This window comes from Lepidochelys kempii, chromosome 4 (assembly GCF_965140265.1).
Source record: "Lepidochelys kempii isolate rLepKem1 chromosome 4, rLepKem1.hap2, whole genome shotgun sequence".
NCBI lineage: Eukaryota > Metazoa > Chordata > Testudines > Cheloniidae > Lepidochelys > Lepidochelys kempii.
The window spans coordinates 24,269,573-24,290,641 of NC_133259.1; the positions used below are offsets into that span (position 1 = coordinate 24,269,573).

Genomic DNA, 21,069 nt, shown 5'->3' on the forward strand with positions numbered 1-21,069 from the left:
AGATGGTTACTGTTTACCCTTTCTGTTATGAACCTTGATACGTGACACAAATGGAGAACAAGACGGACAGGGACCATCAGTACTGCTCCATACTGTGTAGCCATACTGACAAGCATTTAAACTGCTCAATTTTCCTAATCCCTTAATTTTGTAGTATTCCCAGTCACACCACAGGACTAAAATATCCCTGGGAGTGAGATAGGGTGACCAGATGTCCCGATTTTATAGGAACAGTCCCGACATTTGGAGATTTGTCTTATATAGGCGCCTATTACCTCCTACCCCAAGTGCCGATTTTTCACACTTGCTATCTGGTCACCCTAGAGTGAGAACACGGGTGATGGCTGCTCCCCAACGCAGGTCTCCCAATTCTGCCCCCACCTGCATGGCCCACTCTCAGTAAATGTTTCAGCTACAGCTTAAATTATGCTTTTAGAGAGTCTAATTCTGTGTGTTGGAAAAATTTGTGTATGGTGAAATTTGTCCCAGGTCTACACATTAAAGTATTCACCACAATCACAACACAGAATGCTTATGCCGTGTCCCTCCTCTGCCTCACAAATGCAGCTAATCAACTCTATTCAGCTAGTTTGCTATAGAACTGAACTAAAAAGCCCTCATTGTAACTTTAGGGATGCAACTGCTTACAATTAAGCATAACTGCTACCCTGGCTATGAAGTGAATGCTCAGGGTAATCATAGGGATTTTTTTTTCACTTGTCTGTCCTGTAATTAAATTGATTGTAATAAACAACAGGACAATCAGCTGATGTATCATTAGAGCAGCTTCTGTCCTTATGGATACATTCTGCCTCAAATATACCAAGATGAGATAACTGGCTCTATGGATGAGGGGAAAGCAGCGGATGTGTTGTTCCTTGACTTTAGCAAAGCTTTTGACATGGTCTCCCACAGTATTCTTGCCAGCAAGTTCAAGAAGCGTGGGCTGGATGAATGGACTATAAGGTGGATAGAAAGTTGGCTAGATTGTCGGGCTCAACGGGTAGTGATCAATGGCTCCATGTCTAGTTGGCAGCCGGTATCAAGTGGAGTGCCCCAAGGGTCGGTCCTCGGGCCGGTTTTGTTCAATATCTTCATAAATGATCTGGAGGATGGTGTGGATTGCACCCTCAGCAAGTTTGCAAATGACACTAAACTGGGAGGAGAGGTAGATACGCTGGAGGGTAGGAATAGGATACAGAGGGCCCTAGACAAATTGGAGGACTGGGCCAAAAGAAATCTGATGAGGTTCAACAAGGACAAGTGCAGAGTCCTGCACTTAGGACGGAAGAACCCCATGCACCGCTACAGACTAGGGACCGAAAGGCGCGGCAGCAGTTCTGCAGAAAAGGACCTAGGGGTTACAGTGGACGACAAGCTGGATATGAGTCAGCAGCGTGCCCTTGTTGCCAAGAAGGCCAATGGCATTTTGGGATGTATAAGTAGGGGCATAGCGAGCAGATCAAGGGACGTGATCGTCCCCCTCTATTCGACATTGGTGAGGCCTCATCTGGAGTACTGTGTCCAGTTTTGGGCCCCACACTACGAGAAGGAGGGGGAAAAATTGGAAAACATCCAGCGGAGGGCAACAAAAATGATTAGGGGACTGGAACACATGACTTATGAGGAGAGGCTGAGGGAACTGGGATTGTTTAGTCTGCGGAAGAGAAGAACGAGGGGGTATTTGATAGCTGCTTTCAACTACCTGAAAGGGGGTTCCAAAGAGGATGGATCTAGACTGTTCTCAGTGGTAGCAGATGACAGAACGAGGAGTAATGGTCTCAAGTTGCAGTGGGGGAGGTTTAGATTGGACATTAGGAAAACCTTTTTCCCTAGGAGGGTGGTGAAACACTGGAATGCGTTACCTGGGGAGGTGGTGAAATCTCCTTCCTCAGATATTTTTAAGGTCAGGCTTGACAAAGCCCTGGCCGGGATGATTTAATTGGGCATTGGTCCAGCTTTGAGCAGGGGGTTGGACTAGATGACCTCCTGAGGTCCCTTCCAACCCTGATATTCTATGATTCTAAGAGCAATAACTTCACAGGAGGCAGACCTAGCTTTCAGCTTAGGCTATTTTATGGGGGCAGAGGGGAACGTGGATGTAGAGTAAGGCAATGAGAAGACAGGGCCATCACACTTCATCTGGATAAGGGCCACATTGGCAGCCTGGCCATGCTAATTAAGATAGTGCATTACAATTGGGAACTTGTAGTTTCCACTGACCTCACTTCTGAATCTGCACCAAAGATGGTGGCAGCTGCATCACAGAACTACCCAGACCACTTCTGCCCTAGAGGCTGCACTTTGATCAATGTGCAGAAGGACAGTGCCTCACTTACCATAGACAATTACAGTGGCAGTAGTGCTTTTCCTCTTGGCGACGATGTTTTTGGCGACACAGGTGTAATTAGCTGTGTCAGAAAGACGTGCCTGCTTGATGATCAGGTTGTGATCGATGGTGATGTAAAAATTCCGATCTTCAACGGGATCAATCACCTCTTCATTTTTCAACCACTCCACCTAAAAGTTTACCAGAGACACAGTAAGGTTATCAGTCATCACCATGCCAATCCGCAGAGGCTTTAACCTCTAGATGTGTGCAATATTCGATTACTTTGCTCCTGCCAGAAACTGCTGTAAACCAAAGTACACTGTGAAGGACTCATCTGCTGAATATTGCCTATTCTGCCAATATCAGATTGCACTGAAATGAGAAGGTAGCCATCATGGAGTACAGCGTTCATTTCTTCCCCCATCTCATAGCTTCTTCTGCCATCAAAATGTTCAATGCTTTTTTTTCAAAGGCTGCCCCTGTTGTATATAACCAAATAGTTAATGCAGAATTTCAATATCTGATGGACAGTGTGAGGGACATAGATGTTGACTTTTCTTTAAAACCTTGTCTAAAATTGGGGATGTAAGGGAAAATATCTCCCACTGGTGCACTAGCGAGCACCCTAATGTATTTATTTGTTTAGCTAAACCCTTTTCTCTGTCTTATCTGTTTAGATTGTAAGCTTTTGGGGGCAGGGGTAGTCTTGTCTGTGCCTGAAGAGTGTCTAGCACAATGGGGCTTGGAGCTCAGTTGTGGTTCATGGGTGAAACTGTAATAAGAACATAAGAATGGCCATACTGAATCACACCAAAGGTCCATCCAGCCCAGTATCTGGTCTACCGACAGTGGCCAATGCCAGGTTCATCCCCCAGAGGGAATGAACCTAACAGGTAATGATCTAGTGATCTCTCTCCTGCCATCTATCTTCACCCTCTGACAAACAGAGGCTAGGGACACTATTCCTTACCCATCCCGGCTAATAGCCATTAATGGACTTAACCTTAATGAATTTATCCAGTTCTCTTTTAAACCCCGTTATAGTCCTAGCCTTGACAACCTCCTCAGGCAAGGAGTTCCACAAGTTGACTGTGCGCTGAGTGAAGCAGAACTTTCTTTTATTTGTTTTAAAACTGCTACCCATTAATTTCATTTGGTGGCCCCTAGTTCTTATATTATGGGAACAAGTAAATAACTTTTCCTTATTCACTTTCTCCATACCACTCATGATTTTATATACCTGTATCATATCCCCCCTTAGTCTCCTCTTTTCCAAGCTAAAAAAAATAAAAATAATGATAATCAAACACCCCAAATGTGAGGAAATTTATCTATTTTCTCTTTATAGTGATCAGAAGAGGGACAGTTACCAGGGGACTGAGGAATACTGAAGAATAGAAAATTGCTTATTTTTCTCCTTCTTTATGTAAAGTATATTTTCAAAAAATATTTCTGTGTTAACAACATATGATTTCATTGGTTACACAGAAAAATATTTGTAAATGTGATTTTTATCCAGACAACATTCCTTTTACTGCTAAAGAAACACTCCATTATCCTACAGCTGACGGCTGTGAGCCACTCTAGCATAAACTGGCTGAACATTCAGTGGCTTGTTTTCATTTGAACTAAGAGTGCTTTAGAGGAAGGGACGGGGGCCCTGGATGGATCAAAGCAGTGCCTTCACATCACTAGATCACTTCAGCTTGTGCCCAGAATTTAATTAAAGGAAGAAAAACAAAAACAAAAATCAACCCATTGGAACTAAAAGGTGCTAACTGCCAAGACAGGCCTGATTTGTACTGACAGACCACTACTTTTCCAAAGGTATTTGAACAACTGCCCAACCATCAACAAGACTGGAAACCAACAAAGAGCCCTCCTCCATATGATAGCCATACAGACCACTGTGACCAGTGGTGAGAGTTATTAGGGCCCCTCCTAGTTTTAGTCACATGGGGCTCAATTCATTCCTGCGTAGAGCTGGTCAAATACCGCAAAACAGAGTGTTTGTGCATATGTTTGAATTCTGATTGCCTGTTCAGCTTGACCACCTTCATTCACTTTTCTATTCAATGAGTGCAAATATCTGCACAAGAAGGTTTTTGGCTTCACTAATGTTAGAGGTATCTTTGGGTTTTTTATGTGAATACCCAGATTCAGCTGAACATGCCTATTCAGATGCAAACAACCATATATGCTGTTCATCAATTGTTATTCTCAATATTAGAAAGCTTTAGCCATCTAGTCATAGACAAAGGCAATACCATGTGATTTATGTGGCCAATCACCACAAACAGCATGTGGTGAAAGTGGACCAGTCACCAACAAGCCATAAGCTATTTTCATTCATTTAAACTGTCTAACAGTCACTAGTAGCAAATATACGTGTGTAAATATCGACAATTTCGTTTGCAAATCTTTTGCAAATAGAAGAGAGGGATAAATTCTAGGTTCAATCTGTGGAACCAAGACTGGGGCAAAGTCTGAATGGAGTGAGGCTCACCGATAGAAAAACCAGGGGATAACACAAATGACAAAGTGGGAGGGTGTATTAGAGTGACCAGATGTCCCGATTTTATAGGGACACTCCTGATTTTTGGGTTTTTTTCTTATGTAGGCTCCTATTACCCTCCACCCCCATCCCGATTTTTCACACTTGCTGTCTGGTCACCCTAGGGTGTACGGCGAGTGGGTCCAACAGGAAACCTGATTAAGCTAATCTCCAAGGTGCCTCTGCCAGCAGGCCTCTTCTACAATCCCAGGCAGAATTTAAAGCTGGTTGAACCCTTTGGGGAGGGCAGGAGTATCCACCCTCTTTTCAGGTTATGAACCCAGTAGTGCAGAGGGATGGTAAAACCTTTGGAATGGGATATAAAACCCCCCCCATAAATTTCGGTTTAGTCGGAAGATATGTGTAGAGTCTAACATATACTAAAACTCTCACTATTCAGTGTGTGTGATGGGAGGGGCAGGCCAACCTGCCTTCCCATGGATATTCCACACCATCAAATAGGAGAGCAGAGAAAGTCGGGAGAAACTTAATGGAGAGCTGCTGTAGTTCTTATGCTCCTGTGCAAATATGCCACTGCACCTGCAGGCCCCTGACTAAGGCCTCTAACTATGAATAATTTGATTGTATCTACCTGAAATGACTGAGAGAGAGAGAGAGAGAGACAGTGCACTCCTCCTCAACCTCCAGATTTCTTGGTGAAAAGTTGCTTTAAATATATTGTTATTTATATAAACACTTCCAGCAAATAGGTTCAGATCACAACTCACTTTAGAGTTGCAAGTTTTCCACTGCCTTGTTTTATTCTGGTTGAATAAAAATAAAGTGATTAAATATGTACATGGGTGTGTCCACACACTCAGATAATATATGTCATTGTTTAGTATTTAGAGTTTTATACATTTTATTATTCAAAAAATGTAATTTAATTAATAAAGTTCACCTGATCTATTCCCATTTAGCAATTTTTCATTTTTCCATACATAAGACACACTTCTTCCGCCAGTCAGACCATGTCATATTGTCATTCACTGACTTCTTCTTGCCTCCACATAAGGTTCAAAACTTCCAAGGCTCTCTAACTGCTGTCTCTCTTACAACTCCATCTTCACTTTTGCTACATCTTCTCTCCTTTTTACATTCCTCACCTGTCCTCTAACTGCATCCGATGAAGTGAGCTGTAGCTCAAGAAAGCTTAAGCTTAAATAAATTGGTTAGTCTCTAAGGTGCCACAAGTCCTCCTTTTCTTTTTGCGGATACAGACTAACACGGCTGCTACTCTGAAACCTGCTCTCTTTTCTGTTTTTCCACTTTCCCATTTAAACCTCCTTTTACACCAACCTATACTCTTGAAATAGCCTCACACTCCCTCTTTCAAAAGCCTTCTTCAAAGCTAGTTCTTTTGCAAATCTTCCGTGCTTATCTCTGCACCAACAATGGCACCTTGACTGTTTGGCAAGGAATCCAGACCATTCTTCACAATCTAATTTGTACTTTGTAAAAAAATCGTCTGGGTTAGAGTTGGTTGAAAATTTTCTGTCTAAATCTTCTTTTCAATGAAAAGTGAAAACTGTATGGAACTTTTCCCTATTGGTTGTAATTTTTCATTTTCAGTGAAATATATTGAATTTTTTTCAGTGGGGGAATAAAACACTATCACTTTTTAAATCCCCTATCCTTTTTTTCCCTTTTTCTGAATGTCTGTGTAAAAAGTGAGAGTTATTTCCCCCCCACCAAACCTAAATAAAAATGTGGTATGTATAAATAAATAAAATCAATGGTCATGGAAAATTTCAAACAAAATGAAATTTTTTCATTGCTTTTAAACAATGTTATGAAATATACTTAGTTTTTTCAGCCTGTTCCAGTCTGAATATTACATCATAAGCTGTTTGGGGCTGAGACCGAAATCACTGGACCCTCTTATACAGTGCCCTCTAATTAAATAATTGTAATTTCACTATCAATAGGGAAGTTAAATGGCCCACAAGTCTTCAAGATGGAAAATGGATATAGCAATGGCCTTAGAAAAGTGTGTGTGTGTGTGTGTGTATATATATATATATTCTATTTTGCTTGAAACTTTCCCTTAAATTATTATAATTGTCCTAGTCCCATATATTACACAGTACAAGCAGGGGTACTGTAATGTCATCGCAGTAAGTATGAAGAATCTTAGCCCCCCAGCTGCAATGGTGCAGAGTAACAGACTTTGGGTATGGTCTTTCAATCAAAAGACGAATCAACTCCATCGAGACCCCTCTCAATCTGTCTCAAGTCAACATTTTAGAAAACAGCACACTGGTTTGTAAGGAACAGGTTTATTAACAAGAGCTAGAGATACACAACCCAATTGCAAGGCTGTTAGTTTGAATGTGTTCGATTGCCTTCTCTTCATTTGTTTCCAAAGGAAGACCCAGTAATGCAAACAAAGACCCTATCCTGCCGTGGGCTTGATTTAAAGAGCCAATCTTCCAGAGCATTTAAAAAAACTGGTGGTGCAAAAAGTGCTGGAGAAATGGGGGAGAGAGAGAGAGAGAGTGCGCGCGTGCGTACGCACAACAGTTTGGAAACCATTCTGTCACAAAAGCATTCACGTTTTATTTTCCATGGAAGATCTAAGCTTTTCTCAATAATCTGCATTTCCTTGGCAAGAAGCCTGAAATTGTTCCTTCCCCTCCCCCCCCCCCCCCCCCCCGTTTCTTCCTTGGTGTTCAGCCAAATTGAGTCCTCACAGGAATCAAGTATAATCAAGACGGACAGCTTCCCATTCAGTCAGTGGCAATGTTTGTTCCCTGCATCACCCACAGGTCAAGGCTGCATACATCTAGATTGAGAAACAAGCCCAAAGCTCACTTCTCCGCACTCCTCCTTTTAGACATCAGTTTACTCTTTGTATCCCACACAGACAAGTGTGGTCTTTCTGCTTTTTTAAAACGTATTTCTGTGATACCAATACAGGACTGCAAAGCTGAGATTCTACAAAATGCTACCTATGTTAAAAAAATGAATCACTTATTGCTCCTCTTTCTGTGGTCTGCATACTGAGGACCTGCTTGTGCTCTGACTGAAGTCAATGGCAAAATTCCCATTGATTTCTGTGGGAACAGAACTGGGCCAAAATGATGGCCTAGATTCATTACAGAATAGTTTTGGTTTTCATGTACAGATCAATTTGCCTGGTCATGAAAGCATCCCTCCCCCAATACCAAAAGTGTGATTAATTACATAAATAAACGTAGGGGAGTCTTACAGCTGCTCGCAAAACTGTACATATCTTTATTCAGTCTCGACCTCTGATGAGACAATTCTGATTCGACTAAATCAGAGTGTCAGAGATAAATCCCCTTTCGTTGCTGCAAAACATAAGATCATATGAGACTAGGACTGCTATACCAGAACAAACCAAAGGTCTCTCTGTCTGGTTCTGTACACAGCCTCTGGCTCTTCCCCAAATCCCTCAAAGGAAAAAACCCTCTTCACATAATGCCCCAGAAAAATTTACTCCAAGTATAACACGTCATGTGCAAAGCAGAAAGGATTTCTTAGTCTCTGTTACACTCAGTCAAAGTCTGAAAAATATAGTTTACCAAAAGCCTCAGCTGTCATGTCCCTGTTGCAGCATCACTGCTGATTAACTTGTGTGTGTCTAAACACAGTGTCCTTTCTAATCTTCGTGCCTTATTCATTATGGGAAGCTACAATCCACTATTTGTGACATCAACATTACATCAATGGGCGTGAAGTATCATGTCACCAACACCAGATTATCATCATCACTGAAGGAAATGATCAGAGGATGGCTGGTTAGACAGGAGGTATACGTTATGTTTACACACACATTTTAGTAATCAGCAACAAGTAATGTGAAAGCCAAAAAGCACATGATTCCAATAATAATAAGCACATCTTGTGTTTTCTTGTTCAACACCACGTACAAATGTTAACTAATTAAAAACTGCTTATAACATCTAAATAAGGTTTTGGTTACCACACATTTTTACTTACTAATGGCCTAATGTTTCCAGAGTTGCTGAGCAGCTGCCACTGACTCCTGTGTTCAGCACCTCTAAAAATCAGGTGTGTGTGCGTGTGTGTCATCATCAGTGGTAAACAGACTTTATGAGAACACAGCTTATGTTCTCTTGTAAGCAGTAATTGAGCAACTGCCAAATATGCGAGGTAAGAGAATAGAGCAGAGTTGAGACAGTATAATTTATAGGTGACAGCAATTATTCATACTGTCATTATACAGGTTTTATCGATTATTTGATTTGTAAATCATATCATTCCATCCATCTTTCTTCAAGGCGTTAGGTTGTTAACCTAATATATGCAGAAAGTCATCCAAATTTCTCTAATTTTATTCTCCTGAACCAGATTTCTAAAGTGAGTATTTGTTTTGCAACTCTGCTGATGAAGTACATTTACTGGCAGAAGTCACAAGGACTCTAAATAGGTTTCTGTCTTAAAAATTCAGTAAATTAGAGAATGTCTCTAGCACTATTAATAATAAACATTTGAGTATTTTTATATATAAATAAAATTAGGCCATTAGTAACTAAATATGTGTGTGAACCAAAACCTCATATAAAAATAACATAAAAATATGTGTGTAAGTATCACTGAAATCAATCAATCAATCAATCAATCAATCAATCAATCAATCAGTGAAATAAGTTTGACTTCAATTTTCTTTCATCAAACCAGAAATCCTTCAATTTGGGACATAACCATCATGAACAGTAGAAGTTTTCCCATGTGGAGAGAATATCAATGGAAAATGTCAGTGATATAACACTCAATATTCTTCCACATTAGCCTTCCCTTACAAAGGAAAGGAAACTGTGAAATCCACGACAATTCACTCTGAGTTTGTAAGCTCCTTGGGGCAAATACTGTCATTTACTGTATGTTTGTACAGTGCGTAGTACAACAAGAACCTGGCCTGTCTGAGGCCTCTAGGTGCTAAAGTAAGATAAAATGTTAGATAATAATAAGAAATGCTGAAAGAAGTGCTGTGGTACAAAGAACATGTAAAGGTCTCCTGATTTTGACTATGACTCCTTATGTTCTTTGGATTTAATTTTCAGACCAGTGAGCACCATGACTGCCACCAACTCTATTTTATCTGTGTGCACTGTGTTGCTTCCAAACCTGTCATGACACCATGCTGTCACAGTGACTGGCTGAGGAAACACACAATCCGAAGCAACGCACCTTGCAGCTTATTCTTTCTCATTCTACTCCCTGGTGAGAGACAGATGCGTTGTCTCTAATTATTCACTGATTGGTATCGGGAGATATATTAACATAATTGGCACATTTGTTCTAATTAACAGAGGGAATCTGCCACATGCCACCCAACATGATATGTGAGACCATCAGCAAGAAAAACCCACAATAATCACGACGGCTATATCTCGGTGCTCGAATCAGGATGTTTTGAGCAGCGGACTAAAATAATGCAACACACATGGAAATGAGAGCATATGAAGTAGCGCAAGATTTCAGTGCAGACTACAAGAGGAGAGAGTACATTAATCAAACGTGATTATATAAATGGGAAAAGCTATTACAGGAGCCAATTACTGATACAAACTCAGCCATGCCAAGCTACTAGCATGATCGAGAGGCTGAAACCCCTTGGGAAGCTTTTTTGACTGGTTTAGAAACTGCTGGAGGTGGAAGCTTCACGACAGAAGATAAGAGATGGAAAAGGCACATACGGTCGTCTAGACTAGATCCTCTGCCCTTGCCAATGCAGGATTGTTCCTCACAATTCTCTCTCTTGTGATTGTGGCAGCTGAAACAGCATTTTATTTTATTTTTTAAGTCTGCACTGGGTCGGATCCTGTCAGGTGCTCAGCCCCCCACAAACGTCACTGAAGACATTAGCCCCAATCTTGATGTCATTAATTTAGTTCTTACTTAAGCAAAACTCATTGATTTCCAGGAACAAAATTCAAGGACTGCAAGATTTGGCCTCTTGACTTCAACGAGAGATTTGCTTGACTAAAAACAGAATCAGACCCAGAGGATTTGGCACCACTGGATTGCTGGCTGCTCAGCACCTAACAGGAACTACCGAACATTTTCCAACCTACTGCCTGAACCGTGCAATTTCTTGCTAGTATCTGGGCTCCCTTATTATGCAGTCATAGAGACAGAATAAAATTATATTGCTCTCCTGAACAGTATCTCTACTGAACTTGCATTTCTTCCAACGCTCATATTTTAATCACAGCTCTAGGCACCCTTACCAGAACCTTTGGTCTGGGAAAGTAGGGTACACATGAGTTACTACAACAGTCGGACCATAGAGAGACTTAGCTTGCACCATAAAGACATTAATCACAAGCGTAGGTCTGCTGATTAAAATAAAAAATATATATACACTGGTGAAATAAACTACCAGTCTGTACCGAGCATGAGACATCCAAGTGAGAAACTCAGACCCTCAGAGATTTCTGAGGAGTCACTGAGCTAACAAGTATTCTAGTTATCTTGAGAGTTCAATGCCTCTTTGAAGACTACTGATATTTAATGTTTGGATTTGGTTTCAAATCCATGCTTTCATCCTACCAACTGCCCACTAAATAGGATGCTGTTCTTTGTGTGCTAGTGACAGGAAATGGATTTCTACACTTTTTTTTTTTTAAAGGTGGTCTCCAAAGAGGCTGAAATTACAACTATGAGCGACTACAAAACACATACCAGGAATAAGACAGCAAGCACAAACCACAGTGACATTTTATTCAGTTGTCGTTATTTCTGCTTCTATTGCCAATAAGGGGGATTTGTTTTCCTGCTGTGGAAACACTTCCTTAATTGCACATATGTCCAGCTCACTGCTTGAGTACTAAAATCTATACAGAGTGTGCTGTCGAAGCGATATAAATTCTAGCTGTTTTTGAGAATGTTACAACTTTGCTTTAACTACTACACGGAGGTGAACTTTTATTAAAAAAAGCCTCACAGCTGAAGATGGACTAGACGGCTCAGGTAATGGGATATGGAAAACTTCACTGTTAGGTTTATGGATACAGTAGAACCTCAGAGTTACGAACACCTCAGGAATGGAGGTTGTTCATAACTCTGAAACGTTCATAACTGAACAAAACGGTATGGTTCTTCTTTCAAAAGTTTACAGCTGAACATTGACTTAATGCAGCTTTGAAACTTTACTAAGCAGAAGAAAATTGCCAGAACACCCGATCGAAAAGGGACTGGGTCGAAAAGGGACCCTGGCAGCTCCGGTCAGCTGTGCTGACCGAGCTGCTAAAATTCCAGTTGGCCCCAGGGGGCTAAGGCAGGTTCCCTGCCTGGCTCCATGTGGTTCCTGGAAGTGGCGGCATGTCCTCCAGCTCCTAGGTGGAGTGGCAGATGGTGGGCTCTGTGCACTGCCCCCACCCGTAGGCACCATCCTAAGCGCCGGTTCCACAGATCTCATTGGCCTGGAACTGTGGCCAATGAGAGCTGCGGGGGAAGTGCCTGCAGGGAGGGGCAGCACGCATAGCCCCCTGGCCAACCCTCTGCCAAGGAGCTGGAGAAAATGCTGCCACTTCCCGGGAGCTGTGTGGACTTCCTTTGTCCCCATGAAATGCCGGCGCCGCCTGAGGTCAGCACTGCCTGGAGCCCACACCTCCTCCCACATCCCAATCTCTGTCCCAGCCCTAAGGCCCCTCGTGCACTCTGAACCTCTCGGCCCCAGCGTGGAGCCCCCTCCTGCACTCCAAACCCCTCATCCCCGGCCCCACCCCAGAGCCCGCATCCCCAGCTGGAGCCCTCACTCCCTTCTGCACCCCAACCCTCTACCACAGCCCAGAGCCCCCTCCTGCACCCTAAACCCCGCATCCCCAGCCAACCCTAGAGCCTGCACCCCCAGCTGGAGCCCCTCACCCCATCCTGCACCCAACCCTTTGCCCCAGCCTAGAGCCCCCTCCTGCATCCCAAATCCCTGGCCCCACCCCAGAGCCTGCACCCCCAGCCGGAGCCCTCACCCCGTCCCACACTCCAACCCTCCCGCCCCGAAAATGAGCAAGTGAGCGAGGGTGGGGAGGGGAGCTGGCAAGAAAGGAGGAGGAGCCATTTTACCACAGATTGCCAGCAAGAGAACAGTGTGGGAGCTCTGACGTTAGAGCACGAAGCACTAGCACTCACACCACTCGGTTTGAGCACTAACCCTGGAGAATGTACTTCCCCAGGAAGGAATCGTGTAAAATACTGTGGCTAGAAAACGTTGTGAATGCCACTGAAAGTTCCAGTTGTACAAGCTACGTTAATGGTAATCAACTCATGGTACTTCAGAGCCTAAAAGAACTATATCCTGCAGGGATCAGGGGTTCTGGTCATTGTGCCAAAAGCATGAAGTGATGGACTAATCTTCTGGGGGAGCAGGGTAATCTGGCTCTAGGGTATGGGACCAGTGCATTTGGAAATCTTGCTAATAGCTGTTGTGTTTACATTCTCCTACGTTATAAATCTTCTAAAAATATACAGAAAAACCTGCTGTTATTAACTGGAGGCCATGAAGGAAAGTGGTGCCAGGCAGCTGTACTTTGATTCCCAGAGCCATCCTGGGCAGCACAGGGCAGGGTAATGAGAGAGAAATGCCTGGCGGCATGCACCTCACTGCTTCTTTTAAAAAAGATGCACATCATAGTATTCGCAGAGGGTACGTCTACACTGCAGCTGTGAGCCTCCCAACCTGGGTAGACAGACTTGTGCTGGGGGAACTGGGGCTAGCATGCTAAAAATAGCAGGGTTGACATTCCGGCTTGGGCTCTCAAGCCTAGAGCACACTAGCTCAATCCTCACCAGTACGAACCTATCTTGGCAGGCTTGCTTGCAGCTGTATGTAGACATGCCCAGAGAGATGAGAGGCCTGGCTGTTTCTCCAGACCAACAGACCAGGCCTATTGTGGCTGTGAAGCATTCACTGGATTATAACACTTTTTAAAGCTAGGGACAAATTCTTCCCACGCTTACACCAATGCGTCCCCACAGGCTGCCAGTGGATTTGCACTGGTGTAAACGAGGGAGGACTTTAGCCTCTGGAGTGAATTCTTGCCCTGCTACTGCACTGCGGGCAAGGAAAGAGGCTGTCTATGCCCTTATCACCTATTTGCACAACTGAAAGTAGGAGCTTGGGAATTTGCCAACAGTCTGTGTTGGCATTTGGTAAGTAAAGGAAGACGGAGAGATGTGCCTCCTTACATGCCACAGATCAACTTGGCCCCTTTCAGCCTCTCTCTTATTGATACCTGACCCACAGGTAATTCTATCATGTAACACAAGGGACCACAAATGACAATGCCATTTCCCAGCTGATCCACATCCATGGCCATCAACTCTCTGTTCTCCTCCCTACAAGCTCACTTTACTGCAGGGAATATAAAATACTGCTTGGATGACAATGAGCTTGCATGGAAATGCATACACATGAAGTTCTAATTAAGGAATAACTGCAGCAAAACATAAGCCCTCTCATGAAACAAAGCAAACAGCAGTCATATTAATAATCAATTGGATGGAGCAGCCACCTGATGCTGCCTATTTGGAGAAGTCCCTAGTTGCCACCAGCTTTTTGCTCAGGCAAAACCAGCTGAATAAAGTCTACGCCACACTCATTTTGACTCGGCAAAACAACTCCTCCATGTGCCACTTGACTCCTTGATGGTTTTTTCTCTCCCCTTCCTAATTAAACATGCAAAGATAGATAAATATAATGCCAGTTTTTAAGCTCAGCTGGGTCACCAAGTTTGTACGCTGTGTCCAATTATAATTAGAAAAGCAATTATCTCCTTGTTGAAGGTGCAGCAAATCACACATTTCAATGCAAAACTTCATTTAGCTGCTTATGGCATATTAACTAATCTTACATCTCATTGATGTTTTGATCTATAACCTATTGCAAGGAGCTAATTTGATGGGGCTGCATGTCTCTGAGTCTATTTCTCACTCACAATATGATACTGAACATAAATTAAATATATGATATGATAAAGAACAAATTAAATGAGCAAAGGGATTAATTGCTAATAATTCTGCTGCGTTACCTTGGGAGAATCCCAGTATGTGCCCCATCAAGAATGTGCTCCTTTCTTGGCTTTTCAGAGATGCCAAAAAGAGTCCACATGCCAAGAAGAGGCAGAAATAATACTGAGGCTTCAGATGGAATCCACAGGATTGGAACTGGTTGATCTTCAGAAGTGCTACACGCCTGCAGATCTCATTGATTTTGACTGGAGTTCAGGGTTCTTAGCATCTCCGAAAATAAGGCCCCTAATGCCTAGTGATGGTCAATTGCAAATCTCAAAAAGTCTTATTTGTTTAAATAAGCATCCAACAGTTCAGACGCTCTTTATCTGATCATCTTTTATCTCGGTATAATCCGGTGTCTCAACTGAGGAAAGGCGCAATATAATGTGGCACCAATACAGAGCAATGGATTTTGCAGCTTCTTTTCTCATTCCTCTCCCAGATGATTTCAATAGAGTTACACCAGGAATTAATTTGCCCCTTTAGTTATGTGCAGAAATATCATAAGAATCTCGCTTATGGTATTTTAGCATTTCCACTGCTTGTCTGGGGCACAGACAGGAAATACCCAACTCTTACCCAGACATTGCAGAACTCTAGAAAGGTTTGGTGTGAGTTTGGTTCTAAAATTTGATGTGCTCCATGTGGACTGGTTTCCCATCCTTACCGAAGCCCTAATGCACACAATTAAGGATTTCTTTGGAGGCACTGCAATGCTTTGGAAACCTAGAAAGAGCCAGAGCTGTTGCTTTTTTGTGTTTTTTTGCCATTTCGCTGCTCATTTTCCCTACTGTGTCAGTTCTCCTTCTGCAACCTGCCAGAGTGCAGCTGGCATTACTGCTGTTCTTAGTTGGTGGTCAGGGTATACAGCCACAGAGAAGTTGATTTGATTCCATAGTGACTGAACAAATCATCCGTTGCCTTTCCTGGTCCCCAGTGAGCAAGCAGGATGAATTTTGCTTCAGACCTTCAGAGCATTGTGTTGCAACACACACCCTTGTATTTGGATCTTGGGCTTTTTAAGTGTCTACAGTTTCAATCTACTCTAATGCACATGATGCCTTAGTGGAGCTGAAGCACTGGTAAGTGCTGCTTTAAAAGCTTTGCTCCCTCATCTCTGCCTTAGTCTTTCTTCCTCCCTGGGGGAGGGGGCGAGGGGCTGGCATAAAAACTGTGACATAGCTCAAACCTACTAAAAACAAAAGGATCTGTCCTGCCATTGATCCATAGGGGCTTGATGTGGTTAACTGCCATTTACCATGCTTGGAATACATGTCTAAATCCTCTTTGCATTGACAGGGATATATTCTCTATCCTCCTAACAGTGGGTTGTTTCCCGCACTTCATAATACAAGTTAAAAGAAAGAGAAATAAACAAAAGTAAAACAATTCAGTGACAGGGTTATACAGTAATATCACTGTGAATTATGTTACCTGCAACACAGGACTTTTTTAAAACTATTCACCATTTCGAAAACTGGAAAAATGCAAGAAAATGTGGGTCGCCAATTGCTCTGTATTGGACAGCAGGGTAATCTGTCTCTGGGGCACAGAAGCAGTCCCTGTAATGAGGAATAATTTGAAGTACTCTTGTCTGCCTCATCGAATCTGGAAACATTGCTAATAGCTGTTGTGTTTACATTACCCAGACAGACTTGGGATGTCAGGAATCAAAACATTCTTTCTATAATGTGAGAGAGCCTAACAGCTGATTGCCTGCCTTCCTGGAGTCCCTTCTTTCTCGGTTAACTATATCATCATATCAGAAAGTTCTCCGAACAAATAAATGAAGTCTTAAACAAAGAACACATTCATCTCTAAATTAAAATAATCATGTAATCCTTCAACCCACCAAGTTACCTTTCATCTTCCCATTTTTTAAAATTTATCACACCAGCTGCAGCAAGTGCCAGTAATAAAGTGTCACATTAAGGTATTCCTATTCATTAGTGTTCAGGCCTTTGTTCTTTTAATAGCGCTGGAAAGAGTCTACAAAGAAGCTGCATTAGGCTGCTCTCCAATCTGGGTGTCTGATCTCCCTCCTGACTTCAAAAGTGAGAAGGGGGGGGGAGGGGGAAGAAACATTAAGAATCATTCTTTTGAATGTCAGACAGGGTATATGACTCCTGAGCCTGCCAAGTGTGAATTGGTGTCTGCCCCGGCCATGGCACAAATAAGTTCCACAGCCAGTTAGCTTGCAGCCATGAATCTTTACTACCTAACAAAGTGAACTGTCAGAGAGTATGAAAAAGAGCAATTATTATATGGTCAGCTCACGGAGAATCTTTTCAGAGATCAGTTTCTTGGGATATGCTGCACTAAGAAGTGTACACAGGAACCAGGGTATATTAGCCTTTAAAGCAGTTCAGTGGAAGGAGGATACATTTAATCTGATTTAAGAAAAAGACAATTAAAAAGGCTAACGCTTCTTCCATAATGTTTGTGACAGAGACAAGTGCCCCCTTTCTACTCATCATGCTAACTCATGCTGTTTGTCTCTCCTGCACATAATCAGGCTTTCTGGGTTTTTTGATAGAAGAGATGAACTAGCTGTTAAGTCGCTGAGAGGTGCAGAGCATACATACTACACACATACTAACTGCCACTCATGAGGAAGCTCAGCTCCCAGTGAAGGTAATGCAGTCCCCACTATCCGAGAGCATCTGCAATATGACATGCCCTGTTATAAATACACTTGTCAAGGCACAACAGTCGGTTGGTAGGATGCTAAGAAGCAACAAAAGTTGATAAGTTCTTGAGGAAAGTCAACTGATTAATATCATGTCTGTCAGAGAGCTGGCTTGCCAGACTCAATCACTTTTTTGAGCTTCTCAGGATCTTAAAGAGGAAAGAAAACAACCTACTGAATAGTGTGTGTGTGTGTGTAATCTACTATGTTAATCATTCCTTCTGTTTGTGGGCATTTTTTTGCAATTCTGATTAGATCCAAGATCAAGTTTGATAGGGATGTAACATGTTAAGCATGCTCTCCTGAGAAATCAGTCATCAACAGTGAATGACAACCACTTTGCTACTTAACCATGACAGCCTAACTTCTCCTAATGCAAATTGGCATCAGTTTCTTCTGAGCATAGTAGAGAAAAAATGAGGAGAATTCTGATGAGGGAATTACCATCATTAACAATAATTTTTTCTACTAATCAGCAGAGTTGAATTTAGAATTTCAGAGGTCCCTCTGTGATTCTGAAACCCCCCTCCTGTGAGGAATGAGGTCAAAGCCTTGTTCCACCAGCACCACCACCATGCTGAGGTGAGCTCCTTTTCATGGAGGAGCCAATCACTGCCAGTGTGCACAGTTTTTGCTAAATAGTGCAGGGTTACTCCTGCCAGTACGAAAACAGAGTACCCTTGCCTGTGTTTTTCATTGCTGTTCGATGGAACAGATAAGCCATGTTAGAAGATGGATTATTTTCCTTCACACCACACTGTTTCAGCTTTGGGAAGTCCCTTATCAGATCATGGCAGGGGCCCTCGTACTGTGCTATGCAGTCTGTGTGTGAGTGTGTGCACACAAATGTGTGAGGAAAATTAAATACTGCAAATTAAAAATAAAATGTTTTAGTAAGACATGAAAGCCAGTTGCCTCAAGGACAGCAATTACTTTCACTTTAAAAAAAGACAAGAAAAAAACAACAGGGTTGCGTTCATAAATCCCACCAGGTATTTGTCCTACTGATGTGTTCTGATTTCATGAAAGAGAACAAAAAATAAAACTGAACTGCCTACGGCTCTGCCCAGTGGGGCATTCTAATTGACTCCAAAGTCATTAATCAGTTCCCAATCAATCTATTCTACCAGCAGCAGGCAGTTAGGTCTCCATTACCATCCATTCATCATGCCATACCCTAATTCACTGCACCATTAGCCACATATTAGGCCTCAGTTAGGACAACTAAGTGGCAATTGCTAGCGCAGGAAGCTGCTGTCACTCACCTCAGCTACTGGGATGCCTTCAGGTGGACGGCATTGGAGAAGGACTTCCTGTTCCAAAGACACTTCTTTCCCCAGGGGCTCCTGTTCAAAAGTCTTCCGGAGATCTAGTAAAAACCAAAAGCAGGTTGTGAAGTCATTAATTCTTGCAAAGATTTACAGATGATTGTAGTCATGCAGAATGCATGTTGGGGTTGGCATCAGTTCCAAGCAGACAGGAAGACACAATCACTGTCCTGAAGAGACCCTCATCTAAAAAGACTGGAAAATATTTTCACTTCATTTTATCATGTTGGAGAACTTACATGGGAAAAGATTTCTTAGCAATTTTATTATTATGTATTATTTTTATTACTGTATGCCTAGAAGTCCCACTCACAGACTACAACCCTATTGTGCTAGGCACTATACAAACAGAACAAAAACAGAGCTTCCTGCGGCATATTCTTGTCAGAGCTGCTGCCGACTTGGTGTGCATCCATGCCACACCCAGTGCAGGGCTGTGACTACAAACCATAGTTTTGGAAAAATAGAAAAGACAGTGTGCATCACTACTACAGTGTGTTGTTTTTAGGGTTCTCAATAAAACCTTGCTTTCCAGGGGTCTTAAAACTATAGCAGGAAAACGTACCCTGAACTAGAAGTTGGTGTGGTCTAGTGGTTGGTGCAAGAAGGCTGGTAGTAAGGACTTACTAATTTTATTTCTGGCTGTGCTGAGGACTAGCTACCTGACCTTGAGAATGTTGACTCATCTCTCTGTTTGCTTCACCTCCTTAGGCCAGGTCTACACTACAGACCTATATCAGTATAAGTATGTGGCTCATGGGTATGAAAAATCCACACACCCCAGTTACATAGTTATACCAACTTAACCCCCTGTGTAGACAGCGCTATGTCCTCAGGAGAACTTCTCCCATTGAAATAGCTACAACCTCATGGAGAGGTGGATTAACTACGCTGACGGGAGATGCTCTTCCATCGGCATAGGAGCCGCTATAGCACTGAACATGAAAACAAGCTTTTAGTTTGCTCAGCATTAAAAGGATATAACACCACCTAGCTCAAAGGAGTGTTTGTGAGGTTTAATCCATTCATGTTGGTAAAGAACATTGAGTCCTTCAGAGTAACGGTGCTTCAGAAGTGCAATGCAGTCTCAGTTTTTCTTTTAGATTTTAAATAAGCAAAAATTAATAACTGTATTTAGTTGAGTAAAATACAAAAATAGAGTTTAATGTTTAATGCATCTATAAAGATACTCCCAAAGGAGATGCATTGCCTCCATACAGCAAATGTATTTAATATATTTTATTCAATATCTTCATAAATGATTTGGATAATGGCAGAGAGAGCACACTTATAAAGTTTGCTGATGATACCAAGCTGGGAGGGATTGCAAATGCTTTGGAGGACAGGATTAGAATTCAAATTGATCTTGATAAACTGGAGAAATAGTCTGAAATAGATTGGATGAAATTCAGCGAGGACACATGATGCAAAGTACCGCACTTAGGAAGGAATAATTAATTGCACAAATACAAAATGGGAAATGACTGCCTAGGAAGGAGTAGTGCAGAAAAGGATTTGGGGGCTATTGTGGATCACAGACTAAATATGAGTCAACAATGTAATACTGTTGGAAAAGAAGCAAACAAGACATGAGAAGTAATTCTTTCACGCTGCTCAGCACCAATAAGGCCACAGCTGGAGTATTTTAGAGTGGTAGCCGTGTTAGTCTGTATCAGCAAAAAAAAACAAACTAGAAGAACTTGTGGCACCTTGAAGGCTAACAAATTTATTTGGGCATAAGCTTTCATGGGCTAAAACCCACTTCATCGGATGCATGGAGTGGAAAATACAGTAGGAAGATAATCCTGGAGCATTGTGTCCAGTACCGGGCACCGCATCGTGGGAAAGATGTGGACAAATTGGAGAAAGTCCAGAGGAAAGCAACAAAATGATTAAAGGTTTAGAAAACATGACCCACAAGGAAAGATTAAAAAAAATGGATTTGTTTAGTCTGATGGACAGGAGAAGAAACAATGGGTTTAAATTGCAGGAAGGGAGATTTAGGTTACACATTAGGAAAAACTTCCTAACTGTAAGGATAGTTAAGCACTTGAACAAATTACCTAGGGAGTTTATGGAATCTCCATCACTGAAGGTTTTTAGGAACAGGGTCAAGGTTAGTCTAGATAATACTTAGTCCTGCCTCAGTGCAGGGGACTGGACT

At 42.3% G+C, this 21,069-nt stretch overlaps 1 protein-coding gene across 24 annotated transcripts in view; it reads right to left on the reverse strand.

Annotated features, from left to right (window-relative positions):
* The window catches only part of UNC5C (unc-5 netrin receptor C), a 398,952-nt gene that overhangs the window by 118,061 nt on the left and 259,822 nt on the right, over positions 1 to 21,069 (reverse strand). For all 24 annotated transcript variants that reach the window (XR_012158488.1, XR_012158469.1, XR_012158478.1 and 21 more), the window contains 2 exons: positions 18,843 to 18,946; positions 2,340 to 2,520 (listed from right to left, as the gene is read on the reverse strand). Coding sequence is in view for 1 of the 24 variants with exons in the window: in XM_073340726.1 (XP_073196827.1) it covers positions 2,340 to 2,520; positions 18,843 to 18,946 (285 nt within the window). In the remaining 23 variants the exon portion in view is untranslated. The remainder of the gene's footprint in view (positions 1 to 2,339; positions 2,521 to 18,842; positions 18,947 to 21,069) is intronic.